The 14,263-nt window shown below is 35.3% G+C and overlaps 1 protein-coding gene across 1 annotated transcript; it reads left to right on the top strand.

Annotated features, from left to right (window-relative positions):
• Positions 1-7: 7 nt before the first annotated feature.
• Positions 8-14,182, top strand: LOC128227904 (kinesin-like protein KIF3A). Its single transcript, XM_052938839.1, has 17 exons — positions 8-127; positions 1,479-1,568; positions 2,650-2,818; positions 3,657-3,801; positions 3,986-4,070; positions 5,542-5,647; positions 5,887-6,026; positions 7,001-7,198; positions 7,506-7,680; positions 7,943-8,038; positions 10,726-10,879; positions 11,162-11,342; positions 11,659-11,769; positions 12,136-12,261; positions 12,587-12,709; positions 12,903-13,042; positions 13,315-14,182. Exons 1-17 carry the CDS (start codon positions 122-124, stop codon positions 13,352-13,354), a joined length of 2,085 nt encoding a protein of 694 aa, XP_052794799.1. The 5' UTR covers positions 8-121; the 3' UTR covers positions 13,355-14,182.
• Positions 14,183-14,263: the final 81 nt, after the last annotated feature.

The following is a 14,263-nucleotide window of genomic DNA, read 5'->3' as shown; positions in this document are numbered from 1 at the left end:
GTTTATATTTTTAACCAATCAAATGTCGTATTTGTAGTGTCCGCGTTCACGTAAATATTTATGTAGAATACTCTTTGGGGAAGAATACGATCAAGACAAGAAAATCAGATTTAGGCAAACCATGCCGGTATATGCAATAACTTTTATATGAAATGATTTTAAAATATAGTACTTTTTTGTTTCCGATTGTATTGCTTTCAAAATTACAATGTTTATAAAATTACAATTTTTTCTCTAGGCGCTGTAGACGCTTTTAATGCAATTTATATGATGTGGGTGGGGAATGTTATTTATTATCATTTCAACAAGCCCAGCTTCATGTATCAGTTATCGAAATTAGGCTTTTAGATGAATAAGCCCTCATTCTTACACAGCTGCTTGGCATAAAAAGATCAACAAGTCTTGCTATAAACATATTCAAAATGTTTTTTTGAGTAAGCTTGTACTTAGTTGTAGTCCATATAAAGAGGCGCTTCGGTCTTTGACAATTTTATTTTTGGTTAATCTACGTGTCCATATCCCACTTTTTGTTTATCTAGCCAAGAATGACAGAACCCTGCGATAAGTATATTGAGCGGAAAGATAACAGGCAATAACTAGATCGTTAAAAAATGGTGATGATTAGTTGACAGATCGTTCTGAATTTGAGTTTCATGAAACACTTAAGTGTATTGATGAGAAAGATATTGGGTAAAAATAATTTATGTGTAGCTTTTATGTTTCCATTGAACAATGCAGTGTTAAATATTTTGGATTTACAGTTGAAGAATACATTTTACATTGGTATGAATCAGTCGACTTTAGAGAACAAAATGAATATCCAAATGTTAAAAATGTTCCCTATACTTATTTTTGTGGCTAATTAAGCTTGAAGATAATTTTACAAATGCAGAGCATGCAGGTTTGTGCTAATTTCCACTACTGCTCTATTATTCCCAAAATTTAAGCACACCTGGAAAGCAACTTACCATTGAAGGTTTGTAGGCTTACAATGTACGTTAATTTTGACCACTGATATTACTTGTATTGAGGTTCATTGTGATTTAATGTATTAGAAATCATCTATCAGGGTTGAAGGCAGGGGCCTTGGTATGTTTCCTCTTTTACAGGGTTTTCCATAGGATATTCCAGCTAAAGGTCGTTATCCATGGTTTATAAATTGGGCATCTTTTGTCATTATATTGGATCCAAATATTATTTTTTTTAAACTGATTGACAGACAATTTCAAACACCAAGGTTTGCGCAGGAAGTTTGAAATGGGGGGTCCCAAGATTGAACTTTGCACCAGGGACTCTATTTTTCTGTGACATGGAAATCCCTGTTTTATTAGGAATAAAAATCAAGCTATAACTTCAAACCTTTGATCTCTATCTTAGGTTGGCTCCACAGAGAATTTGTATATTATATTACATATTATGTAAAATATTGCAGTTTGTTAAGAAATTTGTACAATTATTTATTTGTTATATGATTTCAGGAGAATGAAAATGACTGTGTTAGAGTGTGTGTTCGATGTCGACCCCTGAATGAAAAAGAGAAAGGACAAGGCTTTGTTCAAGTTGTGCATGTAAGACATCCCAATATTTCTTTAACAAGTTTTACTTGGGAGAAAAATCATTGTATGATAAAATCTGAGAAAAATCAGCTATAGCTTCCTGTTCTTTCGTCACAAGTCTGGGTGAGTTTGGATGTGCCAGAGCATCATAACTGCACATAACATTATTTTGTTTTAAGCTGGACTATTCTAAAAATAAGTTGAGCTATACCACTTGTGTTGGCTTCTGCGCCAGTTATAGTTTAAGGACTGGTTGGCACTTGCATTTATAACTTTTAATACCCTTTATTCAATTCACATATTTCAGACAGTTGTTTAGAACCTTTAGCAAAATTTTATTAACAAAGTCAGATTGTGTAACAGGATAACATAAGCTCCAAAGAGCTTTTAGTACCGAAGTTACATAACACCATTTCATCCTAAATACAAATTATGGTCCTTGATTGACTTTAATAGGAACTTAGGTTCAAGTTTTTATGGCACATTGTGTTCAGTTTAAATTTTAGGGGACTTCATACTTCACACATTTGTTGACAACCATCATACAATAAGGTTACATGATTGTTATTTACATCAGTCCATGTTATTGTTAATACAAATAATGGCCCTTGATCAACTTTGAATGTTTGGTTTAAGTTTTAGGGCATTTTCACTTGGTATTCCATAAGCATTCATTCAATGGACATCATGCTTTACACATTTGTTCAAGTCCATTATACAATCAGGTGCCACAACTCCATATTAACCATAATACGAATTATGGCCCATAAACTTAACAAGTTTGGTTAAAGTTTTAGGTCAGCTTTGTGTTTTAACTCCCATCTCAAATACCATTCATTTAAAGAATTTCATACTTCACACAGATGTTCAGGACCATCACAAAAGAAGGTTACATTACTCCATAGTAACCTTAATACAAATTATGGCATTTGATTGACTTTTCCTTTTTTTTGACTTTGTTTTATAGTTTTTGACAGGCACATTTTACATCATTAATGCATTCATCTCTTTGACATAGTGGCATATAGTCAAATGTGACGTCCTACAACAGCTCTCATTAACTATGTTCTCATACTCATTGTGTCTATCACAGGTTGACACAGTGAGGAAAAATATCACAGTCAAGTCAAAAGAGAGTGCCAGAGGGGAACCACCAAAGACCTATTCATTTGACAATGTGTACGCACCTGATGCCAAACAAGTGGACATCTACAATGAGTCTGCCAGACCAATTGTGGATTTTGTGCTGGAAGGATACAATGGTAAAAAAGTCTGAACTTAACTTTTTCAACTTGGTAGTCATTTTGGATTCCACTTTGGTAAAATTTTGTAACCCAGGGAGAAAATATTTAGACCAATATTTTTTTTGATAGATAAGAATGTGTAAGGGTACAATACCTCAAAAAAGTTTGATAACCAGCCATATCACTTTAGTCCTTCAAGAGTTGTCTCCCTTTGATTTTACAAGTTACCTCAATTTAGTCCTGTCCGCTCAATAACTTTAGAAGCCTTTGTTTTATCATCACCATTTTGGGTCAGAATGTGTATGGGGAGAATGTCTCAGACTACTTTGAAAACCAGTCGTTTTGCTTCATTCCATTGTTATTGCCCTTTAATTATAGAAATTACCTAAAATTGGTCTTGTCAGATCAATAACTTTAGAAACCTTTGTCCAATCATTACCAGATTTTGTCAGAATATGTGTGGGCAGAATATCTGGTTAAATAACAAGCCATGTCACCTCAGTCACTCCAGTGTTATCTGAATTGGAAAAATTCAGTTATGGTGTCCGCTCTCTTGGTGTCCTAAGATTAGGACAGGCATATTTTGTCACAGTTGGCACTCTTGTTAGTAATTGGCCATAACTGTTATTTAGGAGTCTGTCAAGCATCTTATATTAGTTAGTCTTGGGATTTCTGGCAACTGGATATTTCTTAGACTGGCTAAATATGTTTACAGTCTGAGTCTAGAATTTTCTTGCCTCTTAATGGACATTTTTGGAACAGGTTGAAGTAGGCCTCTTAAACACTTCTTGTTACGTAACTACATGAATAAAAGTCATATTGAATATTGGAGTTATATGACCATTTGTATTTTCAGGCACAATCTTTGCGTATGGCCAAACTGGTACGGGGAAAACATTCACCATGGAAGGGGTGAGAGCAGTGCCAGAACTCCGTGGTGTTATACCTAACTCATTTGCCCACATCTTTGGTCATATTGCAAAAGCTGAGGGAGACACAAGGTATGTGTTTCAATTGCATTTTGAACATTTTCAGATGTATTATATTAGATTTGTTTAAACTATGAGTAAAGAGAATCATATGTGTATGAGTAACTTTCTACGTTGACAGAAAAATGTGGTAGCTGTTCATTGATAGATACTGCTTATTTCAAAGTTTAAGAATTTGATTTATTTAATATTTCAGGTTTTTAGTACGGGTATCTTATCTGGAAATCTACAATGAAGATGTCAGAGATCTCCTTGGGAAAGACCAAAATCAAAGATTGGAAGTTAGTATCTTCTTTATTAGCTTGTCTGTTTTTTCAAGACAAAAAGTTGTGGTACTGCGTTGTTGTCATCTGCAACAGCATTGTCGTCAGAATGCCATAGCTTGAACGTTGGCTATAGCTCCAAGGATATTTAAATCAAACTTGGTACAAATGTTTTCAGAGACAATACACACATTCATAAAAAGGCCTATAACCCCCATCAGAATCATAATTACTACAGAATGCATGAATCTTGTTTTCTATCATGTTTTTCTTTTGCCTGCTAATCATGGCAGACATTTATATTAGGGATGGCAACGAGTACCCGAGTACTCGAGAACTCGATCGATCATCTGAGTACCCAAGTACCAAATCACTACTCAGGTAATCGAAAAAAAATCTTTTTTATAAAATTCACGAAACACACGATTAACAGACGAAAGAATCAGATCTGGTGCGTTTCAAAGAAGGCAATTGGCGGTTCCTCCAAACCGCGCTGTTTACATAATTATCCCCTAATAAATTATTTGACAGTTGTTTTGGGAGTTGCAAAATGTCAACAAAGGGTTCTTATTTGCAAATAGCAATGGTGTCAATTAGCGAAGTTTTGATAGCGGTACATCTCATACACCATTGGCATTGTATTGTTTACCAATAAGAGAGTTTTCACCAAACAATGGACGTTGACGTGCGAATTAGTAATGACCATTACGAGAAATAATTCCTGAATGGGCGTATTTTTTGCAATGATTATTACAATTGATTGGTAGATAACTTAATTCAGGAATTATGCATATTAATGAGCCAAACATCAGTACTGAAACTGTCATTTTAAATAAACAAATTTATAAATATTTTTCGTTTATTGTAATTCTAAATGTTGTTCATTATTGAGTGCATTCACGATCAACTAGACGCTCGAATATGACCCGAGTTTTACTTCCCATTGATATCGTAGTACGTACATGTATGTCTGTATAAAATGAAAAGGACAAATTAAAAGCATGAAACAACATTTGTTTTCTTTTAATTGATTTTTATATTAAGGTACATAATGACTGTCTTGTATACACGAACTTGTCTTTCCCGAAAACCTATTCAAGTTATCCGAGTAATCGAGTACCCGAGTACTCGATCACAAGACTGTCCGAGTACTCGAGTACCAATTTTACTACTCGTTGCCATCCCTAATTTATATATAAGGAATAGCTTTGTTCCTCCCCGTCATCAGCGTCACACTTTTTTTTTTTTTTTTTCTTTTTTTCCCTATAATTTGGATTTATTCAACATCACACTTACTTTTCTGATCAATATGTTTGAAACAACATGGTGTCTTGGAACTTTGTATGCACATTGGTTATTGTTACTAGATAGGCGCTTTGGCGACCATTAGATCGTGATAAGGACAGATGTTGCACCGGACAAACGACACGAAAGGTATAATACAGTCAGTGTGTGAATAACACTCATGAAACTTGTTTTTGACTTCAAGGTGAAAGAAAGACCAGACATTGGTGTGTATGTTAAGGATCTCTCTGCTTTTGTTGTCAACAATGCTGATGACATGGACAGAATTATGACCCTCGGAAATAAGAACAGTAAGACTCAACAACATTTCTTTCATATTTTAATAGATTTATCATAAATAATTCATTGTACATAAAGATATAACAAACAAAAAAGTTAGGGTGAGATATCAAATACTAGAATAAGTTTGACCATCTCATCTTAACCAGTTAAACTAGATTATAAGTGTATCACCTACACAATTAAATTAAATCCTCACTATGATTTAATATTCATACTGTTACTGTATTGTAATATTCCATGCAACCAGGAATGACAGGAGCTACTAATATGAACATGCACAGTTCCCGATCACATGCCATCTTCACTGTTACCATTGAGTGCAGCGAGAAAGGTCCGGATGGGGAGCAACACTTCCGAGTGGGAAAACTACACTTGGTCGATCTTGCTGTATGTAATTGATATTACTTACTTTCAGAAAAACGTCATTGCTTAAGGAAATTAAAGAGATAATATTAAAGGAATGAATTGCGGGGTTGATGTCATTATCGGGGTATGAACGCAATTGGGCTGGTCAAAGGGTGTGGAGTCCAAATGGGTTCATATCCCCGGTAATGACATCAACCTCACATTTCATTCCTTATATTTACACCAATAGTTTCATTCAAGAATTGTTAAAAAAATACTTCATTTCATTTAAGAAAACCTTTCAGCAATCCTTTCTTACCCATTCTGTAAATAGAAGGACCCGACTGTAACCGGAAACATTTTTTCAAATGATGTCACAATAACGTGGAAAAAGATCAGCCACTTGAAATCACTTTTTAAAGGTAAAATTGAAACACTTATGGCAACAATACATTTAAAATATAATAAATTAACACTTTCTAAAATGTTGATTTATGTTTTACGGGACCTGTTGACATAATACAAACAATAACAAAATCAATTGCGTTCATCGATTGATAAATGCAATTGCTGAAAGGCAGTTCATTTAAGGAACGGAAGTTGAGGTGTAAATATTTTAGCATGAAAACCCCAAGCAAATTTAGAAGTTTTCAATTACCTTGTGAGGTAAAAGTATTTCTTATAACCAGCATAACAAGCTTAAGTATCTTTAATACTTAATATACACCTGGGGGCTTAATAGGAGTTGAGTTTGTGTCTTGTTGTGTTTCCCAAACATCTTGTGTCATTTGAAGCTCCAAAAAGGTATTGCACGTACGCACATGAAACTTCATAGGTATGTTTGGTCAGTATGTGGTTTTGTGCACATGCTATTTCTTTTATTTTATCTAATTAAATTATTTACAGATCCAAAATTGAGGCCAGTTTAATATGATTTTTTTACTTTAACAAACCTACATGTTTTCTTGATTATTAAAATAAAAATAGTTGCTGAAAGTTTTATTAACTACCGGCAGGGTTCAGAGAGGCAAGCTAAAACAGGAGCTACGGGCCAGCGGTTGAAGGAGGCAACCAAGATCAACCTGTCTCTATCCACCCTTGGTAACGTCATATCTGCTCTCGTGGACGGCAAGAGCTCACACATCCCGTACAGGAACTCCAAACTCACCAGACTGCTGCAGGACTCCCTGGGTGGAAATTCAAAAACCACTATGGTTAAGCCATAATTGATAATATTTTTTTACATTAAGTCTTAAATTGCCAAAAAGATATGTAATGACAGTCTGTTTGAGTCTTTAAAGGGATTGTCCAGCAACTGCTGTGAAAAGATTTTCTTAGCCTAAATATGGTTTTCATAGGAATATCACTTTGGAAGCTTGAAAATGTATTGTGGATCATAAGGTAAGTTTTTATCCCATAGATTTACATAAATAGATTAAAATTGGTCAATGCTATAAAAAAATTCAGTAACAAATCTGTGACTTAAAAATTACGTCACTCTTTTATTCTTTATTTTCACAGATTGCCAACATAGGTCCGGCAGACTACAACTATGACGAGTCAATCAGCACGCTCCGCTACGCAAACCGTGCCAAGAACATCCAGAACAAGGCAAAGATCAATGAGGATCCAAAGGACGCCCTGCTCCGACAGTTCCAGAAGGAGATTGAAGAGCTTCGCAAGCAGCTCGAGGATGGTAATCTGATGAAATACAAGTCATTTGGTTTTTGGTTATTAGAAACATTGATTTATTTAAAATTTAAAAAAATCCATATATGGACACATAATCTCCAAGCTATAAATTTAATATACCTACATGAACCACATTGTATCAAACTATTTCTTGGGAAAATGTCTTTGAATTTTGTTAATAACAAGATAAAAAATATGACAACTTATTGTTGTTTCTAAATGTCTCTATTCCTATAGTCATTGAGGTAAATTGTATCTGTTGCCAGGTGGGACAGATGATGAAGGGGAGTCCGGTAGTGATGAAGAGGTCTGGGAGGACGGAGTCAAGGTCCGACGCAAGAAGAAGAAGACGACCAAAAAAGGTACATGCTATATGATACACAACCTTCCAGGGCTTATCGTATAAAAATATTTTGGTTTGAATAGTGTTGACTAAAAAGATAATTGTCAAAATTTAACCAAAATTACTAAAATAAATAACCATTTTGTTTGAATATGCAATCTAGCCAAACAACCTAACCTAGATTGAGTTATTCAGTTGTATATGATTCTCCCTGGTAGCATTTGACTAATGTGAATGTGGAGTAAGTAGCATAGAGAAACATCCAGTATTCATACATGTATGTATATACAATTGGAATTTTATTTCTAAGGCTGATGCTGCCTCTGTATGCATGCTTATTTTATATTCACATGTAGGCACCATGTATCGTCTGTCTTATAAGCTAAAAGACAAATACCCATGTCTTAAATTAATTAAGAACTGTCATGGTGTATAATATTGTAGATGTATACTTTAAGATTGTTTGTTTTTTGAAGAAAAAGAGCAGAAGTAATTGTGATAGCCTAGGCATCCTCGTCAAGTCTTTGTCGTGCAAAAACTTAAAATTCGGCCATTATTCAAAAATCATGGTGTAGCCTGGACTAATGCCCCTTTTTGAAAAATGCCAACAGACAAGGACTGGGATCCTCTTACCTTGCTCCTTTATACCATTTTACTTGTTCCATTTATTCTGAGAGCTGTATGCATATATATTATTAACCATGATAAGCTGATTCTATTATAATATGCAGCTTAAACATACTTTTACTTTGTAAGCAAAAGGTGCATATATATCAGTACAACATTTGTCTGACTGGTTCATGTGCTCTAATTATTGGCGTTATGATTGTGGTGGAGTTTTTTTGTCAGCTTCAGTACTTGACCAATAGACTAGAACTGTGTAATACTTGACCAATAGACTAAAACAATGTAATACTTGTCCGATAGTTTCTAACCATGTGTTCACATTTTCCCTACTGCTTCAGGAGATGCAGGTATGTTGTTACATTGTCCCCCTTCCTACACTTGACTTCTGCATGGTTCCTCTCAGCCTGATCATGTGTGTGCATCACAGGCAACACTTGTTCATTCCTTCCTTTTTGATTGGAAATATATTTTGCACAAAATATGAGCTTAAAATGATTTGATAAAACTTGCAGAAAAGTAGTGAGATATAATTTCTCTTATGTTTTGTAATTAATGTGTTTAGTTGTCTCCATCTTTCCAATGTGTTAGACAAAACAAGTGAAGTATATGAACGATATCATAAAAAAATCATGTAGTTTCTTTAAATATGGCTATAAGAATTGCTGTTATTTCGCCATAATAATATTGCATTTACATTTTGCTTTCCCTGTGGAGTCTAGATGCGGGTACATATGAAATTAAATAATTGTTGTATGGAATATTGGATGCACTGAAAACTTCAATTATTCCTTTACTGCCAATATACCAAGGGCATTGTATTAGAATCGTTCTTTGAAAACAACAGACCATCAAAAATGTCACTGCTGTATAGCTTTATTTCTAATCTGTACTTCCGCGGTACTTCATCAGTTATGGCAATTTGTTAGTGAATATTTGAAGTTTTTATTGTACCCAGCCCCTTTGCCTTGTCTGTCCCTTTCACTGTTGTGTGCATTGGAACTGTCTTAAATATTTCTATTTATAGTAGTTAAAACGATCCTTACAATGTCTTTCTATAACAAACCTAATCCAAGGCTATTCCAGTAAAACATATAACCCACAGGGGGACCTCAAAAGGGTTAATTTGCTTCGGTAGGGGGATGGCATAATTTAAAAGTGCCTTCCCCCCGGGGGTTATATGTTTAAATGTAATAGCCCTTAAAGATCTCTATTTTGAAGTTTCTTCGTTTTGTTTCTTACCTTAATAAGTTGAGTGAATAAATCTGGGAGAAAGTGTCCCAAGTTCTTCTACATATCTGTTGGCCTTGCTATGGTTATTGTGTTTCTTCTGTAGAGTAGACACTGCTGTGGACATCCCGTGTAAACTGTGTCTGTTTTAAGTTACCATTGTTCTCATCAATTAAACTTGTAAAAGTAAAGTACAACTTGTGTAACATCTTAAAATCATGACCCAAACTATGAAATTAGTTTTCTAAGATGTCATCATGTCAGTGTTTTTCAGGAACATGTCAATCAGTGTGTTGTTAAATAAAATATGTTAGTTCTCTTTGATAGTTTCTATAATGTTTCTGAAATACAGACTTATAGGTTTTAAAATCAATTATTGCATCAAATTTTATTTTTATACTGCTATTTTGCGCTGTGTCCTAGCGATATGAAAAATAGAATCCACACTGTGGTGTCTACCTTGGTAAGTGACGTCTGTCATCGACAAAGTTGCAGACATTGTGAGGCGTTTAGAAAACTGGATGACAAATGTTTTGTTCCATGGTTTAATGACTACCTGTGTTATTTCTGTCTTAGAAAACTAATGTTGCATATTTAATTATATAGCAGTGATGGATAAAATCAAGCTCTCAGTTACATTTGTTATCATTTTTAAAAGATTTATTGATTGAATTGCAAATATCCAATTTTAACATGGCTCTAATTTCATCCAACAAAATATTAAAAAAACAAACTGGCAATACAAATTGTACATTTTGCTTAATTATGTTAATTTCTCATCAATTCATTTTAATGGGTAACCTTCCCTCCCATTTGTGTTTAACCTCACAATGTTTTTATGACTCCCACTAGCAAAACACATCAGCAAGGAGAAGATGGCGGAGATTCAGGCCAAGATTGCATCTGATCGTCGTAAGCTGCTGGAACAGAAGGATATGGCAGAGGAGGAGAAAAACAAGGTGCAGGAGGACCTCGAGATGAAGGAGGAAGAACTCAAGAAATTCCAGTATGTTGTGATTGAGAACCCACTTTGAGCATCAAAGATTTGAGGCTGTTGACCATATAACACCTTTTAAAAATATTTATAAAGGTGAAACCAGAACAGGGAGCTATTTCTTTCTGGCAAACAGAACCTTGTGAACTTTGATTTGAATAGATACCTTTGTTCAGATAGGTCTAGCTTATCCTTAAGGCATGTTTTAATTGGGTTTGGCAATTGATTTTAGAATGTAACAAAAAGGCATGTTTTGAGTTCTTCCAAGCTATGTACATGTGAACTTGTATGCAGGGATGAGCAGGATGCGTTGGCCCAGAAGCTGGCGGCTATAGAGAAAAAGATCATCGTGGGCGGTGAGAATCTGCTGGAGAAGGCTGAGGAGCAGGAGCGGCTACTGGAGGAGAGTGCCATCGAGCTGGAGCAACGCAAAGAGAAGGAGGACCTTCTGCGCAAACAACTCCAGGAGAAGGAGGTGAGTAGTTCTATTCATAAGCATGAATTAATCCTCACTTAACTACATTTTTACATATTTCCTTCTAGAAAGTGAGTAATTGCGCATTGGCAATTGTTTACATCAATCTGCATTGTAACAAGGTTGCCTGATAAAGTTAACTTTGATTAATGGTTAATGTGCATGTAATCCTGTTACCAACTAGTTTGTGTCATACGAACGGTACTGTTACAAATATAGTTCATGAATCTAGTTTGTGAATATTCTTTTTACACATTAGACTGATAATGAAGGTTTTAAGCCTCTAGCATTCAACCATTCTTAAACCTTGTTACAGCAAGAGAGTTTGGACATCATGGAGAAGTATTCTAGTCTGCAAGAAGAGATTACTGGGAAAACCAAAAAACTGAAGAAAGTCTGGACCATGCTTATGCAGGCAAAGTCTGAGGTAAATCTGGTTTAAGGCCATGAGGAAACAAAGATGTGTCTCAAAAGGCTTTTATTCAAAACACAACATTTATATGAGTATACTACATGATATATAGCAGATAAAGGCCTTACAATTTAAACAAACTTCTGTTTTAATGCATGTGATCTTCTCATACAAGCATTTATATTAAACTTTTGCAAAATGGTCTTATAGTGGTTTGCTAACATTTTCAATTTTTCATTACAGTTCATTTTTCACCCTTTCAAATAATACCAAATTGTACGGGGTCACCAGGCATCTTTATTTAACATGGCAAATGGATCTAGGGCAGTTGATATGTTGTTTGTATTCCTTAAAGTGTGAATGTGTTTGTGTTTTTGAAAGATAGCGGACTTGCAGCAGGAACACCAGCGGGAGATGGAGGGACTACTGGAGAATGTTCGCCAACTCTCTCGCGAACTCAAGCTACAGATGCTCGTCATTGACAACTTCATACCACCTGAATATCAGGTATGCGATCTAGAAACAGCTGTTTATTGTCAGCATTCACTGAGGGAAATATCCATCTTGTTTTATTTGTAAGACTTCTCGGCTAGATATGAATGTTAGTAGTTAAGGCCAGTATTGAAATTGAATACTAAAGAGAAAATTGCCTTTATGATACCCAGATAAAAATGAAGATTTTATGCTATCATTTTGGAAATTATTATATCTCTTAGTTAACAAGCTTGTCAATTCCTGAATACATGTGGGAATATAAAGACTGTTAAATAAACTATTCCTTTTCATGATAAATAACTAAATCACATGAGCATTTTTATGTTCCCTTCCACAGGAGATGATAGAGCAGCACGTAGCGTGGAATGATGACATTGGAGAGTGGCAGCTGAGGTGTGTGGCCTACACTGGTAACAACATGCGCAAACAAACACCACAGCCAGACAAGGAAAAGGACAAGGTAAGGCTCTCAAGCACTGGAATGGGATTATAGCTAGAGTCAATTGACCAGAGTTTGGGTTAATTATTTCTGTTAGCTGTTTAAGGGGGTAAAAAGGTTTTATTACTGTTACCTTAATTGTGTGAATGTGACAGCATTCCAAAGTTATAGATTAAAAGAATAGTCTAATTGTGTTAATAACTTCTCTATGCAGGGCCTGGAACCAGACCTGACAAATGTTTACCTGGCGTACACAGCGGAGGGGGCACAGCAGGCCATGAAACCGAAATCCTCCAAGACTTCACGGCCCAAGTCTGGCAGACCCAAGTCTTCACGGCCTAAATCTTCCAGAAAGTAAGTACTGAAAAGCACTCTTTTAAGTACACATTTGAAGCATGCATTGTAACTTCAAAGAATAGCTCTGGTTTTAATTCATTAATCCTAGCTTTTCAAATAAGAAATAAAAGTGAAGCAATTAACATCTGTACCCAAAGCGGTATGCTCTAGAACATGTTATCTGATAATGACTGGTACCGACTGGAATAATCATTTTAGCACTTTCAATGACTTTAGTTATCAATTTTGTGAGAACTTACACTGACCCCATTGTTGTCTGTACTGAATAGGAAGCGTAAGGAACATGAGCTGAATGAGATCCTGCAGTGACTTTACCACGCGGCTGTGGCCCTTCTCCTGCTGGATGTGTACCTGTACATCTGCTGTCAACACCTCTCTTCACTTCTCTCCCACCCCGTCCCTGCCCCACCCCCTGGCCAGCATGGGGGTATACACCACACATACTACCCTCAGGACCAGCAGTTAGACTCCTGGTTGCCTGATTACTGGAGCTCACACAAACATACAGGGAACCAGCAGGGAAAGCCCTGTGATCTGATCGCCGCTCTACCCAGAATCTCTGTCGCTGTCATGGCCTTCTTTATCTTCATATTGTGGCTCACCTCATTTCTTTTTATACATCTATTTATTTAAACTTATATCGATGTAATTTGAACAGCCATTAATTTGTGCTGTACATGTGTATAAGAACATGTACAAAATGTTGTTAATTGAGGAAATGATCAACGTTTATTCACCACATAATGTTGATTCGCACTTAGCAGGAAATGCAATGCTTGACAATTAAAAGTTGTTATAATATATGGTTGTGAGTTTGTTATTATCAAGTGACTTGTATTTAGAAAATTTTACATCGGTATTTATTAAATGATTACTGGGCACACCCTTGTGTACTTTCTGATCTGTTCCTGATTATTTTTTTATTTACATGTAGCAACTGTCTAATGCACATTCTTGTGTATTGATGTATGGGTTTTGCTAGAACATAATGTCATGAACCATCCATTTTCATTTCTTTACAAATGATTTTGTCTACTTTATTTATTTAAAAAATCTGTGATATTTTTGTTCGTATTATTTTTAATATCACGTATAAACAAAAATGATTATTTCAGAAATAAAAGAATTATCTTCGAATTACTGTGTTGTTTTTGTCATAGACATGACACAACTGTGTTAGAAATGTGAAGATAAAGAACAGGGTTGGTGTTGAGATGT

This window comes from Mya arenaria, chromosome 3 (assembly GCF_026914265.1).
Source record: "Mya arenaria isolate MELC-2E11 chromosome 3, ASM2691426v1".
Taxonomy (NCBI): Eukaryota; Metazoa; Mollusca; class Bivalvia; order Myida; family Myidae; genus Mya; species Mya arenaria.
This window is presented reverse-complemented; position numbering and strand designations above follow the sequence as displayed.